Source organism: Zonotrichia albicollis, chromosome 12 (assembly GCF_047830755.1).
Source record: "Zonotrichia albicollis isolate bZonAlb1 chromosome 12, bZonAlb1.hap1, whole genome shotgun sequence".
Classification (NCBI taxonomy): Eukaryota; Metazoa; Chordata; class Aves; order Passeriformes; family Passerellidae; genus Zonotrichia; species Zonotrichia albicollis.
In genome coordinates, this window is record NC_133830.1 from 8,849,677 (window position 1) to 8,876,561 (window position 26,885).

The following is a 26,885-nucleotide window of genomic DNA, read 5'->3' on the forward strand; positions in this document are numbered from 1 at the left end:
AGTACAGTGCAGTGCTCCTGTGCCTACAACTCCCTGCTGCAGAAGGTTAATTCCTTGTTCAAAGATCAGAAAGCAGCTTCAAGAAATGTGTTCCTCGTGTTGCCCTGTAGGACACAGGAAGTGAACAGAGATGGGAAAGCGCTGCCTGCCAAGGACACGCACCCTCGAGTCAGCATCACCTGTCACAGGATCGGCACAACAGGAGGCATCGTGCCAGACCAAGATCAGCATGACAGGTCTCTCTACCCTTTTAAAAAAAGAACAGGCTAACAAAGGTTTGCTGAGCCTACCTTGGAGGGACACACAGATCTGAGCTGTTGTGCTACAGGCACGGGCACAGCAGTAAACAGGTGTGTTGGCTTCTGTTCCAACAGAAACATCAGGCAAAGTTTAATGATTCTCAAACAGACTACAACAAAGGCTGCAGGGAAAAACATTTTATTTCCAAGCAGATTACAAAGAGCAGAGAATATAAGAGTAAAATTAAATTAAAAAAATAGTTGAGTGCATCTCTTTAAAATGATTTGTAGTGTGAGTTACTCACGGGGCAAAGCTACTGGAGAGTTCTGAAGGTCACTTTGCAGGATGCCAATCACATGTGCTGTTTAGACCTGGGTCAACACAGGAGGGACAGACAAGATGTATTTTGCATATAGGCTGCACACTCATTATCAAGCGAGGTTTTGGGCTGCAACTGGACCCTGCCTTTTTGAGACATCCCCTCCACCTCATTCTCTCCTGCAGTTCCCTCGAGCTCTAGACATGGTTTATTGCTGCTGTAAGTGGGTTTAATCTGCCTTCCCGTTCTGCTGAGTTCCAACGCCAAAGGAGAAGCAGGCAAACGTGTCTGCCATGCACAAGGTTACAGGGAATGTGACTGCAGCGTCAGAGCAGAGCTTCAGCCACGCAGCAAAGGAAACCGACAAGCAGGGACACAGCAATCGCTTCAGAGATTGGGGGAAGCATGGCAGCAAGACTTCTGGAAGAATTGAGATGTTCCTTAAGGTAGGAAGAGGTATAAGCAAGAAGGGCTCTTTCCTAAGCATTGGCACCAACAAAACAGAAGAGGCTGAATCATCAGGATAAGGTGCATTCCCTGTAATGTTTGAGAGGAGCAGCTCCAGCAACAGGATGGGGAGAAAAGCCCCATATAGGGTGGAAGACAGTTGATAGCCCACTTTAAGAGTGATTTAGGAGTCCAAGCGCTAACTCCAAGTCAGTCAGTATTAAACTTGGGTAAGAATGTGGTATGGCTGGACAGCTGCACAGCCATTCAGTGTCCAGCAGCACTCAGTCCAGCAAGAGGACGAGAAACTACAGTACCAGCAATCCTCCACCCCCTGTACACTCAGGGGGCTCTTTTCTACCATTTCTGGATCTGCTCTTATCATAGCATAGGAATATTTGAGGCCTCATCCCTTCTATGTATGCCAAGGCAGACAGTAGCCCTGATGCAGCTGAGAACAAGACTGTCTTAATTTCTGCCCTAGCAGCAAAAGTGCAGAAGAGGATTCTTATTTAGAAATCAGATTAAGTCTTTTTGTATTGTCCAAGGCAGAACAGTTCAGGAACTACTTCAGATCGTGTGACCCCTCTGAAGTCTAGACCTCTAGGGGAGAAGCAGCCAACAGGTGAGAGCCCTATGAAGTTCTTAGACCATTCCCTTTATACACTGCTTCAGACAGGAGTGAGGAACCACTCCCTAGTCTGCTCTCCGCTGCTTCAGCCATTACCACTTAAAGAGGAAATGCTTGACCTCTTGAAAGCAAATGAAAATCTAATGGTGCTGTGGACACATGTAAGAGGCTACACGTTCCCTAAAGAAAGCAACACTGTTAAACGTCAAGGGCTTGGACAATACATGAGTTTCATGTCAGAATGTGAGGTGCTTTACAACAGTCTCTGCTTTCTATGGTTCCTTTCATACCAAAGTGACAAGATGGGCACAGTTCAAAATCAACAACACAGGGTCTCTAGCTTGACTTCTCAGCTCTATTTATTTAGAGATGGATGCATTTTGAGCCTGTCTTGTACAAGGCATAGGGCACAGAGAGTTCCTGTCAATATATACACGCATACAAGAGCAGTACAAGCAGTTTGGCACTCTCAGAGCCAAGGGGAATGCCCTTTAAGCAGCAGTCAAGCTGGTTATAGGAAAGTGTTAAACAGCTATTTTACATGTTTGACTGGGAACATTTCCCAGAATGTGGATAGCAACCCTAAGCCACAGCACTCTTCTGTGCTACTCTGTGCACGTCTTCCTACGAGCCCCTACAAGGGAGCAGATCATGTTCTTCACTATCAAAGAACATAGTATTTAAATTCTAGAAATACTGTACCTTTTAAACTAGCTCCAGAGAGACAGACTAGAAGCCAGATTCAGGAAAATAATCCTTAAGTCACAGTATATCGATTGTCTCTAAAAATAGGGAATGAAGTGAACACAGTGGACATTCTGATGAGACAGTACAGAACAGTGCAGCAGTCCACTTCTGCATCAGCAGATCCTCTCCTATGTACATGTGGACAATGAGAAAGAAATGGAAACACTCCAGTCCATCAATCATCAGGAGATCTCCACAGCTCACCATGTGCCCAGTTTCCCTGTTCTTAACCAGTATCCTCCAAGGAGAACTCTTCCCCCTACAAAGACTTGAGATCATCTTGCAGTTAAGAATAGTAAGGAAAGTACACAATCTAGAATTTTAAGGTAACATGGAATTCTGTTTCCCCAGAAAGCTCAGCTGAAGTTCCTGTCAATGTGTAGTGTTAGGAGGTGACTCTCAAGGCTGCCCAGTAAAGCAACTGGTACAGTGTGTATTTGGCAGATTATTTAATATCTGCCGTATTTTGATGGAGACAGCCAAGGCAGCAGGATTTCCAACTCTGCTCTGACAATGGGACAAACTGCCCAAAAGAAAGGGAAAGCCACTCTGTGCATGCCTGTTGGGCACACCCTGTGCAGCAGGCACATGCAGCTGCTTGGAGTAGTGGAGCCTGCCCCAACCATATCTTCAAAGACTTAAAACAGGGCCAAAGATGGACATGCCAGTCACTGTGATACAGTGAGAGGAACAGAGGTTTCTGACAGCCAAAGCAGTACTGGTGATCCCAAGAGCCACCCTACAATGGGGCAACTGCTGGCTCCCAGCAGACAAACTGAGGTCCCAGTGCTTGCTGCCAGCACTACACCCACCCTAAGCACCACCTTCCCAGCTGACCCACTGGGATCTGGGCAGTGATCCCAGGCTGTTTTCCTCTGGCCTAGTTCTGAGGGCAGACACTGAGCTAAGAGTCTAAAACAACAACAGTGCATTGCTGCTTCACCTCTCTGCACACACCTACTTGAGCACAGAGTCCTGCAGAGGGAACAAACTGCTCATACTGACACTACCTCAGGCACACCTGCTCCCTCAGAAACACCAACATCAATATGAAGCATCAGGGCCTTGGGAAGTCTCTCTAAGCTGCACACCTCAACACTGCTCACAAGCACAAAGACAGGGAACACTGGCTACTCTCATCAATTTACACTCTTGCACAACCAACAGAGAGGGCAGACCTTCCTTCTCAATACAGATAGGTGCAGGACAACAGAGGCTTCAGGAAAGTTGCTTGCCTGTACACAAGTTTAAGTTCTTTTACTGTAATATATATCTAAATATTTATCTGTGTATTTTGGAACAGGGAAGGGACATGAGGTGGAGAAGCAGGGAAGACAAGTTCAAGAAGCAGAGTAACTTCTCTGCATCCAAGAAGCTGGTGGCACAAGTAACAAGCCTGGCAAGTGATCTCCCATTTCAAGCACAGTTGGCTACCTGCTGGCTTCAAAAGAGCAGACTATTTGTTAATGATATAAAATACAGCAACCGTTTAAGATGCAGCAAGGCAAGGCTACAGGGCTGGGGATTATGATCATGAATGATGCCAAAAGCTACACAGCTGTGTTAAAAACTGTGAAAAGGCTGTTAAACAGCAGGAGTAAGCCATATGCTGCTCCTGGAAGGCCTTTTCCCTCCACTACCCCTCCATCATGCTGTTGTTGTGATGCATTTGAAAAGGTGGAAAGAGGGGGATTTGCCTAGGGGTAAAGCCACAGAACATTAGGACAGTCTGATGTGGTCTCACAGATCCCATGTTCCTAGCCTGGCACTGAGCTTCCATCAGCAAGCAGACATTCAGGTCCTTCTACAGAAGTGTATGCCCTTCTACCTTCCTAAGTTGTAGGGGTGAAAGAAATCCAGCAGAGCTGAGCTGGAAAGCATGAACAGGGATGAAAACAACCAGTTTGCACACTGATCTTTGTATAATGACCCCCCACCCTCACAGCTCACTCTTCCCCAAATAAAGACACATTGTTCAATGGCATGTTGAAAAGACGTGCTCGTCATTCTTAATAAACAACTAGAGTAAGAATACATAAGAGAAACAGGGTGGTATCTTTATATGATACACAAGTGTATGTTACAAGAATTCCATCAGGCACAGAAGCCTCAAGCTTTAAGGCCTCAATGTTAGGCCAAAAAAGAAGAGTGTGGTAAAGTTTGTACTTTTAACATCTAAAAATGTCACTTAAAGGTCTGAATAGAAATTGTTGTTTTGTTTTTTTTTTGTATAAATCATAATTGCAGTTCACTCTCTCCTCTTTCTTCCAAGATAACAGCAAATTAACGTCCAAGCACAAGAAAAGAAGATGCCTGCCTCTCCTCCACTGGCTGGGCAGGTCCATCCATCATTCTGTGCCCTCTAGGCTGCACGTGCTCCAAGGAGACAGAGGCCCCAGCCAACCAGGCCAATCCTGTAGTTCATGTTTTCTACATCATAAAAAAAACCCAGAGTCAACCAGCAGCTTTCCACAGCTCCCAGCTTGCAGGGGATATGCAGCCTCCAATGGTTCCAACAGTTTGGTGTGTTGGGTAGGATACACAATGGGTAGGTTTTCCTTTAGATTCTTTTAAAGAGAAGAAGCCTAAAAGGGCTTCATAACTACACCAATAAAAAACCAAAAACTTAGGCATCTCCTTTAGTGTAAAAGTCTGTACAATTTCTCTTTGCTTGTCCCTCCCCCATCACCCTGCCCCACCCCATCTGAGCCACGAAGGATGCCTTAGTGCATGGAGCTGGCATTAGCCACGGCAAGAGCTTCCTGAATCTCTCGTATCACCAGGATCCGGGTGAGCATCTGCTCCATCTGCTCTCTGCTGATCGGCTGGATGGAATACCAGATCGGGCTGTTGGGGGCCACCACTGGCTCCGGGGTCAAGTAAAAGGTGTCATTCCGGCCTTTCACACTCTGGGGGCTGTGTGAGGAAGATCAGAAACAACCAGACTAACAAAATGTGCTGGAACAGAGATAGCACTGCTGTCCTCACCCCAGGCTTCACAAATCCTGACAGTGAACAGCTGCCTGATAACACACATGATGAAGGTACAGAGATACATCTAGAGGCAACATTCATTCCAAAGTTTTAGGACGTGCCAAGGTTAAAAAGCCATGCTGAGGACTACAAGAAAGTAGTTTTTATTTCACACTGGTAAGCATAACACACACATGGCTTTAGGGGTCCTTCCTTTAGAGTGAAGAAAGGATGGGGCATTTTCATATTCAGGCTACCTGCAGATCTATCTGTGCAGATGAACCATTACATTAAATTTCAGAATCATCATAATTTAGAGATGAATCCTTTGAGGCACACTCCAATCTCCATTGCAAGTCCTTATTTTTGTTCAGAAGCTAGTTGGAATAGGACCCTAATCCTACCTTCAGTAATGGATGCCTCCAAATGACTTGCAACTCACAAGCAGAAGAACAAGTTCATGTCAACACAGCAAATGTCCAAGATTAAGAGCAGCCAGTTCACAAATCAGGATTTGTCTCTTAAATACCCCAAAAATTCTATTTACATGCCATCAGAGTTAATCCCACTCTCTCACATCAGCACCCCTCTCCATTTAAGTAAATTTATGGAAATACAGGAATTGTGCCAGTGGTATCACAGCACTGAAAACTCAGCCAGGCACAGAGTGCAGCTCCCCAGGCACAGAAGACAAGCACCACACACACAACGAGAGCTCTCACCATTTGAAGAGGTAGAAGTCATACAGCTTTATGGGACACCTCAGGGGGTTCTCTGGATTCTCGGTCTGCTCTGCATACATGTCATCTGTAACTACAAACCAGCCCCCCAGAAGTCTGTCAGACACTCTGTGTAAGCACAGCACACCACAGAGCCTCAACACTGCAGCACCTTGTCACCACACAAGAGCTAGCAAGAAACATATGGCTGTTCCAGGGCAGAGGCACCTGGCTATAAATGCTTAAAAGCATTTTGCAGAGCTTGCTATATCCTAAGGCTATAGAAGATCACAACCCATCCATATCCTTCTTTCCATTTCTCCCCTACCAGTGCACAAAATGAGGGAAATATCACTACTGAGACTGCAAAGCCTCAGTTGCATCCTGTGCTTTTAAGAGGATAGATTGTACTTACATAGGAATTCTTATGAGTTCACATGAATCAAGGTAAGAGAAGCCCTCCCAAAGAATTTTCTCCATCTCTTCATAAGCACTTATACCCAATAGTCTCTTTGCCCATAAAAAAAAAAAAAAAAACAAACAAAAGTAACAAAAAAATTATCCTTAGTTATTGGTGAGTCCCACATGCCTCTGGCAAGGTATGTCCCCAGGGTTATGATTAGAAGGTACTACCCTCTCTTGGACAGAATGCATGGAAAACACATACTGCCAGGCTCCAGGTAACTGCAGAGCCTTGGATTCCCTACCTGCAAACATCTCCAGGTTCATCCACTTCTTCAAGCCCAAGTAAGTAAAATATTACCAAAGAAACCTCCTAGACACTACCTTTCTGTCCTGTCTGGTGCATGCCTGGCGCCTTCATGTAGCGGATACTCGTGCTTTTATCCTTGGGATTAGAAGGGTTCTTCTTGGTCTGCCTCAGCACCTTGGAGAAGGCCAGCTTCATGTGCTGGTCTACTGTTTTCAACAGGAAGTATCTGAGCAGCAAGAACAGAACACAGGACATTCAGAGACAAGCAAGGGACACAGTCACAACAGCAAGGTAGTTATCTTTAGTCATCATGAGCAGGCTGCAAACCAACCACTGGGCTAAGGACTCTTCCAGCAGCAAAGCAAACAAAAGCCCCAGGTTCAGTCTGCCCTCTGCTAGCTCACTTCCTTGTTATACTGCATCTTTGTCTGATGAAGCTACAAGTGGGCTCTGTGTGCAACCATCTGAAACTTGTGATTTTGCCCCATGCAGTGCAGCAGTTTCACACCAATCCTTTTAAGGTCTCTGAAGTTCTTTTATTCCCCAAGATTCCCTAAGACCTGAGTACTTACTTTGTATTAAAAAACATCAGTGTAGTGAGCAAGGTGGAAGGGGAGTGAGCTCCAAGCTGCTTACACTCCCACAGCATCTCTTCTGTTACATGACTGGAGAGGATGTAACCTGCAATAATCAGAGGTCAGCATCATGCCAGGGGACAGACACAACATGAGCACAGGCAGCATTTTGCAGTCTGTAAGTAGTGGAGAGCATATAAATCTTAACAGAAGGAGAAAGAGGAGATTCTCACTAATGTCAAGATTCAGTGCTCTGCAAATAACTTTTTAAATAGCAGGTACAGTTAGGAAACACTTGTACATATCCATCAACCTCTAGCTGTGGAGAGTATGCTTGTGCAACATGCCTATACATCCCAGCCCACAGAGAAGAGAATATGCACTTAAATGCTTTTAATTGGTGGCTTGACTCCAATGCAGATGCTCTTAATCCAATAATATGCGAGAGCAGGCAGGCCAGTGTAACAAATCAGTTCCTGGCCCTGTGCACAGCTTCAGTGAGCACACAGTGCCAAGTGATGTATTTGGACACATGAGTAATCCTTTAATTCTCAGATATTTTTTCCCCTTTGTGCAGAAGAAAAATACTACACTCCAAATATACAGATAAACAGAAAGACAGCAGTATGAACTCTGGGGCTTGTGGAATGTCAAAGCACTGATCAAACAGCCAGACTGAAAACAAAAGGATTCCAAAACCATGGTGCCACTTAGCCACCTAGCCTGTAACATCAGCTACTTTACTGAACATAAGAATTAACTTCTTCACTCATGTCCAAACATATCAAAGGGAATGAGGCAATGAGAAACCAGGTTTCCATGTTCTGAAAATCCAATTTTTATCTAGTTCTCATACAGTTCTCTGTCAAAGTTTGTCTCCTCTGGAACTGCCTCCCCCATCCGTGTTGCCATGAGCTCCTAAACACAAGGTTGAGCTGCAACTCTGCAACTGACTGCAGCCCTGGAGGCTTTATTCACTCATTGTTTTTTCCTTTCACACTCAGTTGGTTCTGCAGACAGTATCCATCTGGCTGCATGGCACTGTGACAGTGCTGTATTATCTCCCAAAGAAACAACACATATTAGAGGCAGGATGTATTACCACTTCATATGAGGAAACCTGATTCAAATCAAGAATCAGCTGCCTGCCAAGTAAGCCAATCTTATGACACTACAAAGTCCCCACAATGTACCTTCTGATTGGTGACAAGTGACAGACAAATAATGCTCAATGACAGTCAGGGTTAGAGCCTGACAACTGCAGTAACCCCAGCATTCACTGCAAACATCACTTTTTTCTCCCTGACCAGCAGTAGCTAGCCTAGGGATGTTACATACTTCAAAAAGGTTTCCATTCAGACTACACTCATGCTAGAGGTTCAGTTTAAACATTCCAAGCTCTAGGAAGTTTTAAAGTTCTTGAACAATAGCCCTTACCAAGAGGTGAAACACGGGGCTGTATGTCCTTAAGAACTTCATGCAGCCATTCAGTGAAGCGAATGTAGTAGAGATCTGAGAAGATGTCATCGACTCGGCCATTTTCAAAGAGATACTGTAAGAGATCACAACAGCCCAGTACAGTGGCAGCAAGTGTGTTCCTCAGAGCTGACCTCATCCTAAGGGCCCACATGCTCAGCTGAGCATTTTACAGCACAGCACTGAAGGCTAATGCAGTTTGCTAAAGAGTGAGTACTCTAGCACCAAGGCGAATACAGGGTAGGCAATCTCCATTACTATCCAGGACAGAAAAAGGAAAAACTATCTTACAAAGTAAAGCTGATTGGACTTCACCTTTTATTTCAGGTGTGTTCACTTCTAGTTATTTCACAAGACTAGTGGATGCTACTTTTTCAGGTTAACAACAAGGATGCTCAATTTCCCTGTCCAAGTGTAGCTCTGTTCCTGCAGCTCTTCCAGAAAGCTCATACTTTCCACAGCACATAAAGCTAAGTTCCTGCCTGTTAAAGTTCAACTAAATTTAAGTCTTGACATTGATGACTTCTTTAAACATCATCCAACCCTTCTCCTCCCAATCAAAAAAAGCTAAATGGATTTATTACTTTCACTGTGATACTGAACTCAGTTATTCACAAACTTAACTCATAGACTAAAGCATTGCTTGCAGTAGGGACAGAAAAGTCATCTCATGTTTTCAAGGTTTTTAAGCAAAGAGATTTTTTTCTTACAAAATTGTTGGTAAGCTCAATAGAAGTCAGAGTCTCTGTTTTTATAACCAGGAGTCCCCCTACACATGCTGACAGCAGGGACAGTTGTGCAGCACATAGAGCTGTCCCAACCTACCTTCTGAATACACAGGAAGATGTAGTAGAGCACATCTGGATCATAGGGTTCACCGTCACCATTCCGAGCTTCTCGTGTCATTAAGCACAGACCATAGTTCAGCTCAGCCACAGCTGAGGAGATGAGATCTTCCTGGAACCTCAGCAGCTGACGCCCTGGAAAAACAAAACAAAGCTATATTATTGAAGTGATAAAGCCATATTATTTCCTAACATTTCAGGAAAGATTTCCCACATCTCCATTCTATCTGGCAGGTTCAGCACTACCTCATTCTCCCAGTATAGTAATGCAAGTTGAAATAAATCCAGATCTTAGGCTGTCAGAAATAATAAAAGATAAAAGAGGCAAGAGTTTGATAGGAAGATCCTCTGCCCTCCCAAATGCATGACTATTGCCTTCTTTCACCATGTTCCCAGTGAAATGCTGCCCTGCAGCAACAGGAAAACAGCAACTCCATGAGTGTTCTACCAGCCTGGATGGACAGTTTGTCCACCACCACAGCCATGCAGGGCCCTTTTCTATTGCTGTCAGCCCGGGGGCTCAAGGGGGCTCAGCACAGAGCTAAAACATGACCTGTGGCACTGGGAATACACAATAATTAGCACTGCAGAGTAAATTAAAATTTAAATTCAGGAACAATCACTGATTAAACAAAGGGTTTTCCAGAGCAGCACACACATAACATTTTAGTCACTCCTAATCCTACTTGAAAGGAAACAAAGGCGATATTGTCAATGGCACTTACTTCCAATAGGTGCTAGTCTATTTTGGGCTTCTTTTTCCAGCTCTGCATTCTTGGTCTGTGCCCAGCTTTTCCACACTTCAAGACCTTCTTCTGGCTTCAGAGAGTTTGGAAGTAGAAGTTCAGGTGAAGTCTGTGGCTGCGGCTGTGGTTCAACTTCAGCAACCTGAACGGTTTGAGCCTATGAAAGAAAGCCCTCAGTTTATACACACACTTCAACAGCTGGACAAAACCCAAGAATCCCACAATACCTGTAGCCCCAGGATACCAACCTTCTGCAACACTCCCAACAAGAAATTAATCCAAGGAATGCAACTTTTGCTGTTCGACCTGAATTGCTGCTCACAAAAGAATATTTAACACTGCAAAAACTCTTTCAGTTTGAACGGACAGATCCATCTTTTCAGCTCACTTGTCACTCTGAATCACCACTGAAATCCATCTCACTGCAAGAGCAGCCCACAGAGACCACCAGCCCTGAACAGGAAGGTGCCACCAGCTTTACTCACCACTGCTGCTCCACACCTAGACTGCCCTAAGGAAGGTCCTGGGTACAATCACATGCCATACACCACTGCCATCCCTCCCTGTCCAGACTCTCTTCTTTAAGCAGTACATAAAAGCACACAGAATAAACGCATTCTGTTCTTAGCATAGTGATAAATAAGATTAATTCATTTGTAAAAAGTATAAAGCAGTAAGACTAGAACACAGCATCAAAACATCAATTCAATTTCAATGCAATATTCTCAAAATACCAAATATTATTAATGGGGAGTAGCTATTATTGTGTGAAGAGTGACTGCATGACTTATTACAGACTTAAAGCATTTCCAGACCCTTCGGAAATTTACTTTGCTGTGGGACCTCAGGTCACCAAGAATTTTCATCTCAAACTGAAACTTATTTGTCAGGCAACCAATAGCACCAATCTAAAACCTGCAGCAAGCCCTTCAGCTGCACTCACTCTGCATTCATCACTACAGCTTTTCAATTCTATACCACAGAATCTCATATCTACCTCAATTAACAGCTTTACAGACTTTAGTCAAGCTCTCACTGGTACCCTGAATGTTACAGAAATAGCAATTCTTACATCAAAACAGTTTTGCTTTTTCCTTCCTAAGTGCTACTCCAAAAAGCAGCTTTTCCTTTGATACTGCTAAGTGTCAATATTAGTGGAAGTTGCTCTCACAGTACTACAGCCCATGGCATAGGAAAACAGGATGGAGACTTTAAATACCTGAACCTCAGTATAAAAAACCAACAGCTTAAGAGGCAAAGTCTGCAAGAGCCTCAGACTGGAGCCTTCCAACTCCCTCTGGCTGGCTTTTTATTCTCAGCATCAGCTCTTATTCTTCTTGCTTCTCAGCCCCTGCAGCTGCAGCAGAGACTGCCTGAGCAGGCCCAGCTTTAATCAAGGCACATGGCCACTAAGTTGTGCAGCAAAGCCTCTCTCTGCCTTCACGAGACCAAGGGTGACCTGACACCTTGTCTTTGTAGGAGCAGGACTGAGCCTCTGCTCTCCAGTGCTGCCACATTACTCTGCAGAGAGCTGAAAGCTTTCCAGAGCCAACTCCCTCCATCAGCCCAATCCAAGGGACAGTCTCCTGCCCCAACCTCACAGACACCTCTGTCCAGTGTGAAGGCTGGACATTGGCTGACATGAATCTGCTGAACTGGCAGATGCTTCTTAACAAACCTGTATTTTTCACAAATAGACCAAAATTACTGCAACTTGCCCAGATCCCCTAGAAGCACAATGCCACAGGGCAGGCAGGCAAATTCGTTCTCAGTTCCACAGTTTTGAGAGGGTCAACTCCCAAAACCATCATGTTCACCTCTAGTAGCTTTGTTGTCCCCCCTAGAGAGAGAGTACCTTCCCCCTGGAATTGTGTATATGTTTAGGGTATTTTATTTTAAATACCTTATGTACTCTAAAGTACATTTGATCCTGGAAGTTTGCTCACAACAAGTCAGATTTCAATACTTCACCTGGGCACCGGATCTGCTGTGGACTCCCATGTGCAGCACAACACAAAGTAACTGATCATGACTAGTACATACTAGCACACCTTATTTGGCTGCAATTATCCCTGCCTGTCCACTGCAACCCCTGGAACAGCTCAGGAAAATACTGCAGATCTCAGAATGCCTGCTATGAAGAGTCTGACAATCAGTATGTATCTATTAATTTTTAACACTAAGATCAAGACTGTGCTTTCTTTTGGAATGTTTTGAATCCTATAACTATACACCAACATTATCACATGAAAGTCTTATACCCAAGTGCCCTGTGTCACATTCAGGCTTCTGGGACAGATGCATCTCTGCTTCCCAGACACCAGCTGTCTGCTGGCACGCTCCCTCTCCAAAACATTTGTAAGTTGTTAATCACCAACTGAGACCAAGAGGCAGTTTTAACTTACTGAGCAAGTGACTTGTAGCTGCTGCTGCTGCCCCTGCTCTTGTGGTGTGGGCTGCTGCTGTTGCTGCTGTGGGTCCCATATGTGCACTGTCTGTGCTGTATTCTGGTATGTCCCTGCCACAGCCTGCACTGCCACTGGAATGTGGATGTTGCCATTCATAAACTGTGCTGGAAAGATCGAATTAGCAAGAGTCTGCACCACTTCCTCATGAGAGTTCTTCACTACTGAAGTACTTCCCACCATCTTATCCTTGTCATCTTCCAGCTTCACTGTAGCCAGAGTTGTGGGGGAGCCACTGACGTGGACGGCGTTGTAGGCCTCCTGAGGGATGGCAATGTGGGTTATGTTTTGCTGCTGAAGGTCACCACGTGGCTGAGCAGAGTAAACAGGGATGGTCCACGTCTCTCCAGTGGGGCTAGTAATGGTCCCAGTGGCACTGTACAGGTGGGCACTGTCCACTGTTAACAAGTCTGGCCTTAAAGAGACATAACTTTGCTGCTGGCCCTGAGGAATGGCCAGCACTGTGGCAACTGGCTGCCCTGAAATAGCATAGGACACAGTAATAGGCATATCCACTTTACGCTTCTTCACCGGCTGAAGGACGCTCGCAGAGCTGATCCGCCTCTCTCCCTCTCGTGGGGAGCCTTGTTGAGAAGGTGGGGGTGACAGTGCCCCAACTGTCTGGATCTGGATCTGCTGGCCACCAGTAATGGCCTGTCCTGCCACAAGCTGGGCCTGGATTTGCTGGTGCTGTATGTGCTCCTCCTGTAGCTCTGCAGCCTGGATCTGCTGGGCAGTCTGCACATGCTGCACTTGGATCTGGGCTGCCTGCAGCTGCGATGGGCTGGGGCTCTGAAGAGACTGACTCTGTATTGTCTGGGATGCCTGCTGCTGTGCCTGGCCCTGGATCTGCACCTGCACCTGTATTGGCTGCTCTGAAGCCTGATGGACAGAGAGCTGTGGAGAGAGCTGCTGGGCGGAGACCTGCTGCGGAGACTGCTGCACCTGCACCTGAACCTGCAACGACACCAAGGCACCAGTTAGAGGTCAGCAAACACCAGTGATTCAGCAGAGATGGTCTGTCACTCAAGAGCTATGCTCCAGGCCTTTTTATGCTCCCTTTTGACTCCATGTATTAATCCATTAGTAAAGATTTCAGGAAAATGAAGCCAAGTTACTCTAGAAGTGCCTGGTGGATACCAGTGATACAGGAGATGTGTTTGCTCAGCATTGCACATGACTCTCAGCACATAGAGAACAGCATGTGAGCTGCATCTCCACCCTCAAAGCTCCATGGGCTCAAGCCAACAGATTCCATCCTTGGAATCCAAGAGTCTTCAAAACTATTTGCATTGCTAGAATGTTACTTTAGCACAGGTCTTGCAATACCAAGACTTAAAGGTCATTCACATCACACTCACAGGAGCTTGCCTCATTCTTACCATGCTCTGAAGATTGTTCTACTGCTGCCCACCCCAGTCCCAAGATGGCCACAGGATCACTTGCTGGTGACAGGCACTAAGAAATATGGGTAAGTCGAAACCAGCACTTGGCTCTTTCCTCATAAAGCACAGGAATATTACTCTGAAACCTATCATTAACAGCAACCCTACTCAAGTGGGTGCCAACACAGAATGTGGCAAGTTCAACCTCAATCTTTGTCATGCATTAAAGGCCTATGCTGCAGCATGTTTTGTAAACTCTAGAAGAATTTCTTTAGCAATGATAATTAAAACCAACCTTTTTTTCATTATTTACTTATTCCATTTAATACCAGTTATTGTCCAAACTACTCAGTTTTATTTTCTAGCTCACGCACTTAGACAATGCTGAATAACACTGACAAATCTGTTGACTTGATTCCCAACCAGTTCCTTTTATTTTAGAGGGGAAAAAAAAATCACACCCTCTCACATTAATGCTCATTTGTCCAAGGTCTGCCACAATACCTAGCAGCAGTCCAGCAGCACATTGAAAGCCAGCAGTCAAAGGTAGCTCCTAGCACAAATTTCAAGTCCCAACAGCTTCACGTCCTTTGTCCAGACACTTCTCCACTTTTCCTCACATTTACAGAGGCAACTTGTTACATCTGCCTTGTCCTAGAAGCATATCCCAGGTACTCATGACCATCTGTTTCTCTAGGCTTCATTAACACCTCATCTTCAGGGAGGCAGTTAATTACTCAACACCTCTTTCTGAAGCCAACGTGGACTTATTTAGTTGCAAGACTAAATGTCTTCCTACTCACAGTTCTCTCACCTTTCTCTACCTCAGTTCCTGGATCCAGGCAGACTAAAGCAGCATTTGCACAGAGACAGCACACTAGTCTGACAATACCAAAAGGAACTACAGTGCAGGCCTGCTGGGCACAAAATCTCACTTCCCAGCATCACTGCTAAGAAGTCCTGAAAAATGTTAAGGACTCATTTACAGCCAATTAAGAGCTGCTAAGGAAAAAACTGGGGTAGCAAAATGCCCCACTGGCAGGGCAGATTTATAAGTCACCTCCTGTTAAGAATTAATTGATTTCCAGGAAGAATAGGGTATAGTTCCTTCTGGGAACTCTGGGCAGGATACTGTCATCCAGATGACGTGGTGACTCTGCAATAATCTCCTGCAAGGTAACAAGAAGCATGTGACCTTATGTCAGCATGACAGCTTAAAAAGCTCCATCAATGAGGGATTTGATCAGGCAGTCAATTGAAAAAGATGAACTCACCTATGGGATGTTTCCTCAGTTCTATCTGATATTGCTCTGCCCTGCAGCATGAGTACTGCCTTGGGCAAACAGGCCCAAACACGGATACCAGGGAAGGGCTGTTTCAGAAAGCCAGTTGTAATCACACCCCTAAGGCAAGAATTCTCCAAAATATTTCACTTTAAAAATCACTAATATGGTCTTTACTATTAATTTAAATCCTTGTTCAAAGGATTACCTGCAAGGCAAAAGCCAAAGATTGAACAAATAACGTTTTATTGCACTGATATTTTTGGTCTCACACAAGAAACATTGGTTTTATCTGCTATGATTACAGGCTTTACCCTGGTCTGAGACCAGAGGCTTCTTATATTGACCTCACTGTCTAACTTGCTATCTGAGGAAAAAAGGACAGAGAATTACACTCAGCAGCAGCAGACTTTATAAAAGACTCTGTACAAAGGGGAATGTTTTAAATTTACAGGCCAAGACCAACAGGGGACTTTAAATCTTCATTTTATGCTGAAGATTAAAGCAAAAACATGTTATGCTGGCAATTTCTGGGTTACTGGTGCAAGAAAGGAACATGCCAAGTAACCAGTACTGAAATACTATTTATTGCCAAAAGTCTGGATCCAACAGCATGAAGGAATCACCTCCCAGCAGGCTGCCATGACACAGAGAAATGCCTTTTCACCATGAAGTGGCTGGAAGCTGGACCAAGTACCAGCTGCCTAGAAAACCAAAACTGTCAGAAATCAACCCTGTATTGTAACAGGAGAGCAGAACTAAATTCCCTTAAAGGAAATCTTCTGTCACATCAAGCCCAAAAATATATTCTGTCCTGAACTGAGCAAATGCAAAGAGTAAATAAGTAACCCTAGGACCATGACAACATCTGAAGCCTGGTTGCCAAAACTTTTTTTCCTAATGGTTGATAGAGAAACTTGCAAGTAGGAGTCATAACATGTCTGCTCTGTGTGGATTCCCTGCCCAAAAAGGAATCAGGCTCAGTTGTTTCAGAACAGCAGTTCTCAAACAACTGAGATTTTCTTTGCTTGTTAATTCTTTCATCTGCAGACTGACTGGATTATCTAATATTTCCTAAAACCTAACTCTAAACCATTATATGTAGCTTTTCCTACAGCACCTGACAGGCTCTTAAATGCATCTTTTCACAAAGAGATCTTGGTTTCTGAAGCTGTATTTAAACCAGCAAGCAGTAATACAGACCAAGAGCAGATCTCCAGAGCAAGACTGGAGATGTACCAACATGTCCACACTATGCCTTCCAGAACACTATTTCAAATTTAGTTCTAGTTTGACATCACCAAAACACAAGACTGCATCTCACAGCTTAGATTCATCTGGAGGGAACCCCAAATGACAGGCTCCAAACCTACAAGAGGTAAGAAGCCTTCAGCAGGTGGCCAACTTGCTGCAGGAAGTATGCTCCAAATGCCCCCAGAAGTAATGTGGGTAAATCTCAAACTTCCCACACAAAGTCAAATATTTGGGGAAAAAAAGTTAATGAGAGCATGAGAAGAGTAATCTCAGTTTTTTATGCCAAATTTAAGGACAGAAGACTTAAAATACACTTTCCTCAACAACAGCCCTAAGCTAAAGCAAGTGCAGCACTAAAAACTGTAACCAAGAGTTCCCACCAAAGCTACAGCAGAAAGTGCATAAGCAAGTACAAAACAGACATGCAAGTGTAGTGAAGAGTAAGTGAAAAGACTGATCAGTGCAGTAGCAGGAAGTATCAGAACTTGTTATTTAACCACTTTACAGGAAGTCCTTTCTAGCTCAGTAAACAAGGGCTACGGGAAGGGTGCGAGTCAGCTTTTCACAACAACTGCCACACCGACTCTCACTCCAGGCCTTTCCTCTGCTCATTCATCAACATCAGAGACAGAATTCCATCAGCTAAATTAGGCCCTGGGTGTGTTTAAACAGTTACAATATCAAGATGATGCTGTCAAGCTGTACACTGAGGAGGGATTTAGGTCTAAGACAGTAAAACACAGGAACCAAGGAAAACCAGCTTACCTCTCCAACAGAAGAGTACTTCCATGTACAAACAGATGCCACCTCTAAAACACCACTCTTGACTATAACCACTCTTTGAATTGTCCCACTCAGCCCTAGCAAATGCTAATTAATACCTGCTGCTACACTGAAATCGTACTGGCATGGTTTTCAAATGTAAGCAAATAGGAACTCTGCCTTCAAGCTAAACTTCAGAACCAGTACAGAGGCAAGAGGAAGGCACAGCCATCAGAAGCAAAGATGCATTCTGTGCAGAGCCAGAGAGGAGACTTTTTTCTCAACTATTTAAGGGTATCTTTCCCTGCCTTGTGTCATTAATAATGTCCAGCCTCCTATAAAGGTCTGAAGTCACAGAATAGAGTGAACAGTAAACACATAAGGAACTGAGCAATTAGAAAGGCACAATATTAACTGGAAGATATTTTACACGAGCATTCAAACATTCCCCACACAGTTCTGTCATCTTGCTCACATGAAGCAACCTCCTCTCAAGCCCTGCCCAAGAAAATCTTGCTACCTAGAGATCAGACTGTTCATAAAAAGCTGAAACAGGATTTCCTCCACACACACCATAAGCAAAGATGCTTTCTGTCCTCTGATTTTATTTCAGTGAAAGCTTCTTGGGTAAGGAGCACAAGAGGTTCACTGACCTCTACAAAAGTACCATATTTGGGAAGCAAGCAGCACCGGCACCTCACTGGCATCATCAATTCCATGGCCTCCATGCACGGCACCAACAAGCAACAACCTCACCAAAAGCAGAGCTGATAAAACACTTCCTTGACTGGAGCAAAACACGGACCTTCCCTGCCACTCCCTGATGCACAACAAGGTATGACAACTTGACAAACTCAACTCCTTCTCAAGGTCACTTATGGCACCCCTGTGACACTGGGTGTGGAAGGAGTCCAGGACACTTAAACTGTAGCAATGACCAGTGTACATAACCCAACAGCTGCATTCACTCATCCTCTAAAATAAACATTTGCTCAGACTTTTCTGAGCCTTTTAGGCAAGAACACCTTAAGGCGACAACTTCTCCAAAGAGCAAATTTATTTTTCTAGAATAAATAAAAGCAGCAAGCAGTGACACTCTGTCTTTAGTTGTTCACAGCAAGTAAAACCCAGGATGAAACCTGAGCACTATCTCCATGATTGTAAGATCACCAGCAGCACTTTCAACTGTGAGGTCACCTGACTGGTCAGTGTTAGTCCCCCCCAGCAGCACTGCCAGACATAAGCACAGTCACCCACAGGGTCTTCCACTGACTTGCAATTGTATTAGCAAGAACTAACCAGATTACCAATCCAAGTGCCAGGATGACAAGTTTAATCAAAAGCTAAGAGGCTTCAGCAGGTGACCAAAATTCATCATAATAAAACACAAGCAGTACTTCAGCACAGGGAGCCAGCTGGAGCACTGCCAGGGTGGAACACTGTCACTCCCCAGCCACAACAAAATCCAGCTTTACCCAGAAGGTGAGCTCTGCCACTGCTGCCACAGCAAACACTAAATCATGAGTTTAACATAAATTAGGTCTCAATAAGAAATCCTGAAAAACAGAAAAATACTCTTGCAAAGGGGTAAAGACATTCTTCTCCACCTTATTCTCACAGAAATACTAAGATAATCCTGAGCTAGCTGCTCAAATACACCTGAGTTCTGCTGCACTGCTGACACACAAAAGCTGCAGCCACATCTAGTACCAAATGTGCCACCTAAAGTGAGCAGCAGGGTAGGCAACCAAATAGAAATTATGATCTGTACTGATGGGAAAGCAGGTATCTAAAAGCAGAGGCACATCAAAAACAAGGAGAAGAGAGTAGACAGCATTTTTCAGGAAAATTCTGAAATCTTAATTTTCATGAGAAGCTTTTAATGTTCAGGGTGCAGGTCACTCAGTTCCAAAATCAGAAACCGGTCTCTGGCAGCAACTCTATGCTTATTTACAAGAAGGTCAGGTTATTTTTCTCTGGAGCACAAGATATATGACCTCCCTCCCTATCTCTGTTACTAGAAGCCTTGCAAGGGTCAAGCCTGAACATTGGGTAGTTCTGAAATGAGGCAGCAAGAGTGAGAGGGGAAAAAATTCCTTTTGACTTTTACAATTGGTCTGGGGGCTTTCCACATCTTCAAGGCTGAGGCACTCAAAAGCCAACCCTCCTAGCTCTACTGCTGAAAAAAAACCCAAAAACCACTTCTTCCAGAAAACATACTAGCTGGTAAAACCAAACACACTCTTGATCAGTTTAATAGCCTCATGCAGAGATCCAAGTCATGCCTGAAAGAGCTCAGGTTTTTGTTCTTCAAAAGCCTTTCAACACAAGTCACTGTAGGGCAACAGGTTACAGAAGTCCCAGTTAAGCATTCATTTATTCAATAGAGAGTAACTGGAGATGAGTTACCAGTGAGGGAGTTTTGTCTTTGCTGTAGGATAAAAACACACAAGTGAGCTGGTGACACAAGTCTACTGCACTGCAGCAAGTACACAGCACCTAACTCCAGTCATTTGTGACTCCATACCCACACTTGTTGTAAAAAAAAAAAGAAAAGAAAGAGCTTACAGCTTTTCATTCTGCTACAGAAACAAGAAAGATTCATATCTCAAGTGCAGTGTATCAGAATTACAGCTATAGCCAGGGTTCAGCTGTTTAGAAACATATCATAGAAAAACATTACTAAATGCCCTGCAACCTATGAACCTATGAACCCTTCAAATTACAAAATGTATCTGAAGACAAAAGCAATTCCCTAAGTTATAAAATTGTTGGTTTTTTTCCTGATAGTGGATTTGCTTACTTAATAAAATACCTAATGTAATATCTACTTAAAAAAAAACCCAAAAAACAAAAAAGACAACTCCTTCCACTGTGCAAACATATAATCTACCTTGATGCATATGCATCCTTTAGAATTCCTTTCCAATATCTTCCCCTGATTCACATCCTAAAGTTGACTCTCTTGCATTTCCTCCTCACTTAAGAGTCAGTTCAAGAACAACTTTTAGAATGTTCAAGTAAAACTATTTAAAGATTATTGATTTTATTAAGAAAAAAAATTCTGTAAGGCAAGCTCCATCCCAGAGCCAGCCTGAACAATCAGCCAGCCAGAGGGGGCTGGTATTTATAGCAGCTTCAGAGCACAAGGCTCCTGGAGCTGTGTACATGCCAGAACTGGGACTGTTTCTCCAATAGGTGACACCACTCCATTGCTATGTATGGGCTCCTCCTACAGCAGGGCTCCAGGCACAGGCAAGAGAGCAAATTTACTACCAAATTCCTTAAAGGAAAGGGAAATATTGCTGTTCTATCTGAAGTTAATTAGCCCTGCCCCTTAAGTACTTGTCTGAGGCTTAAGTTTACACAGCACCTCTGGACACTAGTCCATCAGTTGGCCAGTCACATATGCATTCAGAAATTATTTCAGATGCTTACCTGCACCTGCTGGGGTTGCTGCACCTGTATCTGCTGCTCTGGCTGAGTTTGTTGCTGGATACTGGTTGTCACAGGACAAGCAAGTTCAAGCAAAGACCCAGCCACCTCAGTGCTGTCCGTGTAAATGCAGTTGCCACCCTGCTGATACACCATCGTGGTGGTGGCTGTCTGCTGGAACTCCTGGAGAGCTTCTGGCCCCTTGGAAGCAAGGGAGTCGAGAAACTCCTTCATCCTGTGCTGGGGGATCGTTCGTGCCTTCACACGGATGTATTCTTCAAAGGAAATGGTGTTCTCCAGAGAATTATTCATATTGCAAGGTCCTCAGGGTTCCTGAAGGAAAGAGAAAGTAAAAGTCTTAACTACAGCACTTCCTTGATGCAAGGATATTCTCAACTCCAGTAACTAATCTCTCATACCAAGTACTGTATGAAACCTGGCAAACATGCACAGCCAGATGCCCAGGACAGATGCTTTAGTTTTATGAGGCATTTTGTGCCACCACACATTTCTCAGATTAACCCTCGGCAGCTCAGGGGAGTCTGAACGACACCTAGGTGTGACTCCTCCTCCTCCCAGAGATCACTGCCATGTAAACTCCCCTAGCTCTGCACTTCACCCAGACCAGGCAAGCCCTGTACCAGACAGATCCAGTGGTACATTCCATTTGCTTGCAGCATGCACTGTTAGTGAGAGAGGCTCAGGATCAATATGTGCGGCCCAGCCCTGCAGCCACAGAGGTGGCAAACTGAGCAGAGTGCTCTGTCAGGCCGTGCATTCTATTGCAGGCAGCTGATGGGAAGCACAACAGAGAGCAACAGATGCAGCACTCAGCTCACTGCTGTTAGGACTAGGACAGCCTCATCGATTGGACACAGCAAGCAAAAGGAGAGCGCTGCAATCGAGATATTTCCTCAAACTGGGAACTACACACATGGAGAAACAGAGCTCTGGAAATGACAAAGGCAACTGCAGCATCAGTTCTTGATGTCCTTTTAATATAGGAAGAGGTTAACATGAAACATGCCATGTGTGAAGACAACAGAAAGACAGAAAAAGAAGTTAAGATGATCAGGGCGGAAGTGAAAGCAAAGAAGAAAACCACCAGGACCAAAGATAACTCCACCTGAGAACAGACAGCTCTAGGGGATACTCTGACAGCATTCTTCTCGTATTGACTTCCCTTGTTCAAACCCACACATTGTTTTTGCAGTGAGTATGCTGGTTATTTCTAAGGCACTAATTAGCCTTGATAGAGCATAAATGCATTTGAGCTATAACATCACCAGATACTGAGACAGTTGTGAAAAGATGTGAAACACCACAAGATCAGGACTAGCAGAGGTGATTCAGCACTACTAGAGCAAGCTGCATAAAGGAGGAAAAACAGACACACATCACTATGTACATTATAACTGTAGGTCTAAAGAGAACAGGTACAAAACCAGAGCTTTAGGTATCCTTTCACCATGATTTAACAAAGTAGAACTGAGACAGGGCTATGGCTGAACTTAAGGCTGCAAAAGCCTGTGTGAAAACTGGAGTTAACTCTAGGCTTTCACTGGAAGTCCAGTGCAGTTATCACCAAAACCTGGCAGAGCTGAAGCAAACACTAACCCCTCTTCACTGTTATGTGGCAGCAGTACAAACACAGTTTTTGTTGACATGGAAGTTCATGGCTAGTGCATTGGACCAGGCTCACAAGAGAAAAAGAAATATCAAAGGTAACAGGAACACATGAGGTAACTTGTGCTCTATCTATGGTTTCTGAAGTGTTTAAGACATATTTGTTGCTGTATGATATTTCTGTAGAAGATATTCTTAAAATATACAACACGTTTAGGAAAAAACACCAAATAATGGTGTTCACATAGCAAATCCAACAGCTCTGCAAATATCAGCATACAGAAGCTCCTGCAGAGCCCACATCTGGACAGAACAATTCTTTCTGAGACACCATTCTGACATTTTCAAGCCAGCTCTGGGTGACAGAGCCAGTAAGATTACTCACTTTTTCAGGAGCTATCCTAGAGTGCTCTGCACCTCTACAGCACATATTGCTAACCCCATCCCATGTAACCATATGGCCAGGGTGAAACCAGGGGAGAACAACAATGTTAATGCATCCATAGGGACTCAGGACTCAGACAGGACCTACAGCAGGCACGCTGAAATGTGTTTTGCATCTAACTGCATGATGCTCCATTATATACTGAGGCTGGAAAACAGATTTTGAGCAATTAACTTGTCCCAGTCTTCTACTTGGAGCTTTCAAGTATTTGCCTTCAGTACTGCAGTGAGGCTTTCAGAAGAGAATCCTCATTCTCCACGTCCACCCTGAGGTGCACTAGCAGACACAGCTTGGAGAGGGAAGAATAAGCCTCAAGGATGCCGTGCTGGGATCCCAGACATGAATGCCACAGATGTTCTCTGACAGCAGGATCCCAGACAGAAGTGCCACAGATGCTCTTTGACAGCCAGCTGCTGCTAAACTGGATGGGCTCACCTCTCCCAGGTGCTCCCTTCCTGCTCCTGCATTGGATTTTAGTGTGTTGTAACAACTCAGGGAATAGCTATCCACCTTCTGTTAATCTCCTCAAAGGAGAAAGTCAGGAGGTCAGCAGGACCACTGTTCCCAATGGGAGCTGTTAGCCCTCACTTCTACTTTTGAAACTCCAACCCTTCTTTCACAAGCTACATCATTCTCCTGTGTAAGAGACCAGAAGCCACAAGACACCCAGAAGCATAAGCAGCAGAGATCCACCACCAAACAATCACCAACCTCTTCTGAGCACCAAGCAAGCACTGATTTCTTAAATACAAATCCTTGACCCTGCTCAGCTGGTTCATTTCAATTAGTTCTTGTTAGCATCAAATCAAGAGCCTACTAGGCCAGTCTTCCCCTACTAGTAAATCTTCCCCTCTCACAAGCTGTCAGAAGAAATCTCTTTCTTTTCTTCTACCATGGAAAAAAAAATCATTTACATTTTCTTGAAGTGACTACACTAAGAGCCTATATAATCACTATATAGTCACTAAGTGACTATACTAAGCTGAGAATTCCAAGTGCCAGGCATGGACCAGAGCCCCACCATGCCATGAGGATCTGCTCCTGCCCCAGAAGGGAACCAAGATCTTCCTTGGGTTTTCCCTACAGGTGCAGTTACAAACCCTGGAGGAGGTAAAAGTGTCTCCCAGAGTCATTTGTATCAGTTTTAAGGCTGCTTGAGATTATTTAACTAGAAGCACTGAACCACCCAAAGCTGCACTTCCCAACAGCCTGTGCAGCAGTGGAGGTACTAGGTCCACAGAAAGATTCAGAAATGTAATGCTGCACCCACAGAAATTTTACTCATTAAAACTAAACCAACCTGCACTTATGGCAGAAAACCTCTGTAAGGCTCTAGGGTGCATTCAACAGGCTTTTATAGGCAACACACAGAGCCTGCTGCTGCAGTCACAACTTTTAGTTATTAAAACACAATAATTTGTGCATTCCATTTATCCCACAGACACACACTGGAAACTACAAACCTCCACCCTCACTGGATCTCAGCAGCATGTTTTTAATACTGCATTTTAAAATTTTTAAAAAAGAGCATCCAGGCAATAAGTTTCTCCAATACAGGAAGATAACGCCTCGCTGTGCAGCATAACTGCAGTTTCTCCAAGAAGTAAGTTCAAGAAATTCTTTGAAGATTATGAGCACATACGGTTAGTTGATAAAACTTAGACTGAGGTTACTGAAAACACACACACAACTTGCAGCATGTGGACAATCTGGACTCACCAGTCACCATGTTGCATGTATTTCTGCTGCTCTTGTCCTGAGCTCTTAGACTTGTAACGTTCTGGAGAAGACAGAACAAAGAAGCCCTTTCCATCCCCAGTTCCTCTTTCTTTATTAAGTCATTTTATTTTTAATATGTATTCCATTAAGAAAAAAAAAATTCAGGAAACAAAGATATGCTCATCCACGCAGCTAGCAGCTCCTACTGAGGAATTGCGAGATGCCCAATTTGTAACCATCGTATCCCTCAGCCTGGTGGGACTGAGAGCGACTGTGCGAGCACATCTGTCACAGAGCGCCGTGCGGCGACAGGCGCGGCACGGCGGGAACACCGGAGTTACTGGCACACAGAACTTAGAACAAGGCAGCAGCAGCAGTGACCGCATCCAGAGGCAATCCCCCCACCCTCCCCCCGCAGGTGTTCCCGGTGATCCCCGAGAGGCGGCCGGGAACGCTACGGACCGCTCGGCCGCCCAGCCGAGACGAGGCGAAGCTCCGCATTTAGGCCCTGAGACACCGGCTGCGGCTCAGCCTCGGTCCTGCCCGAGCGGGGACGCGGAGCCCGTGGGGCTTCCCCCGCCCGCAGGGAGCCGGCACTGCCCCAGCCGCTCCCGCCGCCTTTGTCTGTCGGCGGGGCGGCCGGGCCGGGCCCGCAGGCGGCGCCGTGACACCGCCTCCCCCGCCCCCCCCGGCAGGAGCCATGTCGGGGGCTCCGCGAGGACAGGGCCGCCGAGGGCCGCGCACAGGCCGCGCCTTCCGGTGCCTCGCCGCCCGGGCGGGGGGGGGGGGTGGGGGGTGACGGGGACGCGCCCGGTGCACGGGGAGGAAGAGCGGGGGGCGCGCCCGCGCGGGCCGGGAAAGCGCGCGCGCGCGCGCGGCAGGCGGGGCCGCCCCCTCCCCCTCCCCGCCGGGCCCGCGCCGCCCCCGGAACCGCCGCCTCCTCCTCCCGCGCCCGAAGGGGGGCCCCACCCAGCCCCGCCGCCGCCACGCACTACCCCGGCCCGCCGGCCCGGCTGCGCCGCGGTGTGACCCGGCCCCGCCTCACCCCGGCCCTGTCGCCGCCGCCGCCTCGGCCCCGAGTCTTTTCCCCTCACAGCTCCCTGGGCGCCATCTTACATTCAACCCCCTGCAGCCAATCACCGCGCTGCCCCAGCCTCGCGAGAGCGCGGCTCCCAAGCCCCGCGAGAGCTCAGCCCCCAGGCCCGCCCCGCGCCTTAAAGGGGCCTGGCCACGGCGGGGCGCGGGGAGGGTGCGGCCGCTGGGGGGCGCCCTGCGTGGCGGGGCGTGCGGCCGCGGGGACACCGGAACGCGGCGGGGACACACACGGAGGGACAGGGACGGGGACAGGGACGGAGCCCGCGCAGTAGGGATACCCGGGATGCCACCAGCACCGCGTGGCCGTGGAGCGACGCCGGCCGAGAGGCTCCTCGCGGCCGCCCCGCTCCTTCGCGGCATGCGGGTGCCGCCCGGTCCCCATCCCCACGAAGCTCCTGGGGCGAGGCTTCGAGTCGCGCCCGTGTGGGGCCGGACCCGGCGCACGGGCTCCCCGGGAAGGGCGCCGCGGCCTGTAGCGGAGGGGCCGCGCCCGCCCCGGGCGGCAGCGCGGAGCGAAGCGTCCCCATGGAGGCGGAGAACGCCCCGCGGGACCGCGCCGGGTCTGCTTTAACGGGCCCATGTGCTCGGCGCGGCCTCGCCAGCCCCGGCCCCGCTTAAGGTGGCCCGTGGGGCTGGGCAGAGTCTCTCTGCACTTGCTTCATCTGCAGGGGCACAGACACGGGGCTCAGGGCACGGGGTTCGTGCCCGTTCCCCGGCACACCGCTCTGACCCCAGCCCGGGGCCGAGCGGGGCGCGCCCCGCTCGAGTCCACCTTAAGGGGGGAGGGCGCTCCGGCGGTGTTTGTACACAGCGTGCGCACCCGCCTGCAGCCCCTGTGCCCTGCGGCACAGCCCCTGCACCCGCCCATCCTGCCTGCACCCCCGGAGACACCTCTCCCTTCCACCCCAACAGGCCAACCTTATGGTGCTGGCTGGGGCAGCTGCAGCTCCCGTGGGGTCACAGCAGTGCTACACAGTAGATAGGAG

General features: G+C 46.4%; 1 protein-coding gene across 6 annotated transcripts; it reads right to left on the reverse strand.

Annotated features, from left to right (window-relative positions):
• Positions 1-422: 422 nt before the first annotated feature.
• On the reverse strand, positions 423-26,439 carry QRICH1 (glutamine rich 1). Of its 6 annotated transcripts, none has more exons than XM_014268086.3 (11): positions 26,178-26,439; positions 24,805-24,865; positions 21,018-21,347; positions 12,836-13,852; positions 10,410-10,587; positions 9,665-9,819; positions 8,801-8,915; positions 7,361-7,469; positions 6,863-7,014; positions 6,080-6,170; positions 423-5,300 (listed from the first exon to the last, which is right to left on the reverse strand). In XM_014268086.3, exons 3-11 carry the CDS (start codon positions 21,324-21,326, stop codon positions 5,108-5,110), a joined length of 2,319 nt encoding a protein of 772 aa, XP_014123561.1. In that variant the 5' UTR covers positions 21,327-21,347; positions 24,805-24,865; positions 26,178-26,439; the 3' UTR covers positions 423-5,107. The 6 variants fall into 6 exon arrangements, with proteins under 6 accessions (XP_014123561.1, XP_005488413.1, XP_005488416.1 ...); XM_005488356.4 differs by lacking the exon at positions 26,178-26,439 and adding an exon at positions 25,850-25,970; XM_005488359.3 differs by lacking the exon at positions 26,178-26,439 and adding an exon at positions 25,267-25,546.
• Between the last annotated feature and the right edge of the window lie 446 nt (positions 26,440-26,885).